Raw genomic sequence first — 2,614 nt, forward strand, 5'->3', positions numbered from 1 at the left:
CTTGAGAGCAGGCGGGGTGCCCACGAGGAAGTTTGTGAGCAGGGACAGGACGGAGCACAGGATGTGGATGAGGGCCAGTCCGCCGCCAGGCGGCCCAGGCGGAACGTGGCGTCCAGGGCCTCGGGCCGGGCGATGGCCGGGCAGGACGCCGCGCAGTCCTGGCAGGAGCAGGCGGCCGCCCCGCCCTGGGACTGGTTGCAGGGGGTGAGCTCCGCGTCCAGGGGCTGCATGGGGCTCCCTGCGGCCTGGTCGGGCTCCCACAGGTGGAAGGTGATGTCCAGCGGGGCCAGGCCGTTGCTCGTGTCGCCCTGGTAGTTGAGCCAGCGCTGGGCGTTGCAGAGGGCGGAGCCGTAGACCCCGCACATGGCGCCCACGGCCAGCGTGGCGGCCGCGGGGATGCGCACCCGGCTGCAAGAGTCGTAGGTCCGCTCGGCGAAGCTGCGCCGGTAGAAGGCCTCGTAGGCCACCACGGCTGGGGGCTTGCCGGCCCCCCGCACGACCACCCGCGTCACGTTGATGAAGGCGCTCTGGTCGGGGCTGCAGGTGTTGTGACAGTGCAGGCTCACGAAGTTGTCCGCGCAGGCGGGGCAGCGGGTCAGCAGCGCCTTGGTGATGGCCAGGCTTTTCTCCAGCGACAGCAGCTGCTTCCGGGAGCAGCAGGCGAAGGTGGCGTCGGGGCCGGCGTAGAGGCGGGGGCAGATGCGCTGCAGCAGGGCCAGGTGGTCGCCCGTGAGGCGGGGGGCACGCGTGTTGTTCAGGCAGGACACGTCGGCCAGGCCCGCCAGGCTCCCCGACAGCTCGGGGTTCTTTCCGCACTCGTCGTAGAAGGCGCAGTAGCCGGGCTGGTGGATGGGCGTGTACGGCTGGGCCTGGGCCTGGGGAGCAGGGCAGGCTCACCAGGGGTCCCGCACCCTCAGCCAGGGGGGCTGGGGACCTGGGCTTAGGAGGGATGCGAGGCCCGGTGGGGGGGGTGGCCATGGCAGCTACACACGGTTGGGAACTGGGGAGCCCTGGGGGTGCAGAGGCCTCCGGGTGGTGTCTGGGGGTGATGGGCTTTCATCAGGTCACTGAAGAGAGGGAGGTGAGCCCTGGCCATGTGGCTCAGTGGTGAGCATTGACCCATGAACCAGGAGGCACAGTACATTCCCGGTTGGGGCACAGGCCTGAGTTGTGGGCTCCATCCCCAGTGCGGGGTGTGCAGGAGGCAGCCGATCCATGATTCTCTCTCATTATTAACGTTTCTCTCTCTCCCTCTCCCTTTCTCTCTGAAATAAATTAAAATATGTTTAAGAGAGAGAGAGAGGGAGGGAGGCAACCCAACAGACATGCATGTGGCAAGGTCACAGGTCAGAGATGACTCTAGGGGGTCGAGTGGTGCCGGGCGCTGAGCACACGGGCACCATCACCAGTGCCATTGGCCACCGCGGTGCCCACGCCGCAGGCCACACCGGGAGGCAGGGGCCCCTGGGGCATCAGTGCCCGGCTTCCCTGCCCTCCCCTCCAGGGCCTGAGCCTGCACCCTCCTCCCAGGCCCGCAGTGAGCGAGAAACAGCAGCAGCAGCTGCTAAGTCCACGGTGGGAGACTCAGAAGCCACCGCCCACCTCGGGCCAGGGCGTCCCCAGCAGCCCAGGGATGGGAGGCCCCTGGTCACACCCAGGCCAGCAGCCCCTCTGCAGACCTGTGTCCAAACAGCCCGTGGCCTGGAGACGGGGCAGCCCAGGACCTCCGCCCACACCCCTCCTCCGGGCGCCTGGGATTCCGTCTGTCCAGAGACCGGATCCCCTAGGCCCAGGCCTCCCTGACTGTCACCAAGGACCCCCCTGCCCAGGACGAGGGGGGAGGCCCCAGCAGGGTGCCGGCGCCAGACTCACCGCCTGCAGGAGCAGCACCCAGAGCAGCCAGCCCCGCGGGCGGGCCTCTGCCATCCCGGCGCCAGGAGGGGCGAGAGGGAACTGAGGCCACGGACAGTCGGGCTCAGCGAAGGGCTGGGTCCAGGGGGCACCAGCAGGGCAGCCTCCTGCCAGGGACAGCCTGGCCTGATGGTGGGGAACCAATAGGGCCGCCCGGCACCCGCCAGGGCTCCCGGGTTAATGATCCACTGCCCGCCCCGCCCAGCTTGGCCCTCTCTCTCGGGGAGCGAGGGGACGGAGGTACAGGGTCTCCTGTCACCCCCTTCCCAACGCCCCAGGCCGAGGGCTGAGGCAGCTGGGGACCCGCACAGCCCCACACTCGCTCCCCCACCCCCATGCGGCCCGGACCCCCATGGCCCCAGCCCCCCCTTGGGACCAGGCGGGCCCTGGCTGGACACACCCTTGCACTGTCATCCTTAGCAACTGTTGTTAATTAATATTAACAGCCCAATAACAGGGGACACTCGGGTGGCGTGAGTGCAGTGACATCGGTCTCCTCCTCTGGGAGATGGATGAAGTTTTTAGAGGCTAGACATGCAACAGAAAGTCCAAGCAAACTTTCTCTCCCTCCTGAGCTGGAGGAGCTAAAGTCGACATGAAACTCACAGGAATTACTGTGCAGACACCTGTAAAGAACTACCTTGCGCAGGTGATCAAGATCAATGTCAACAGTGACAAGAGACATTGATAGCGTATGCTCGTG

At 66.8% G+C, this 2,614-nt stretch overlaps 1 protein-coding gene across 1 annotated transcript in view; it reads right to left on the reverse strand.

Annotated features, from left to right (window-relative positions):
* The window catches only part of NPC1L1 (NPC1 like intracellular cholesterol transporter 1), a 15,586-nt gene extending 13,412 nt beyond the window's left edge, over positions 1 to 2,174 (reverse strand). Inside the window, 2 exon segments of the mRNA XM_023747471.1 lie at positions 59 to 875; positions 1,873 to 2,174. Coding sequence (XP_023603239.1) covers positions 59 to 875; positions 1,873 to 1,926 — 871 coding nt within the window. The 5' untranslated portion in view covers positions 1,927 to 2,174.
* Between the last annotated feature and the right edge of the window lie 440 nt (positions 2,175 to 2,614).

This window comes from Myotis lucifugus, unplaced genomic scaffold, assembly GCF_000147115.1.
Source record: "Myotis lucifugus unplaced genomic scaffold, Myoluc2.0 scaffold_889, whole genome shotgun sequence".
NCBI lineage: Eukaryota > Metazoa > Chordata > Mammalia > Chiroptera > Vespertilionidae > Myotis > Myotis lucifugus.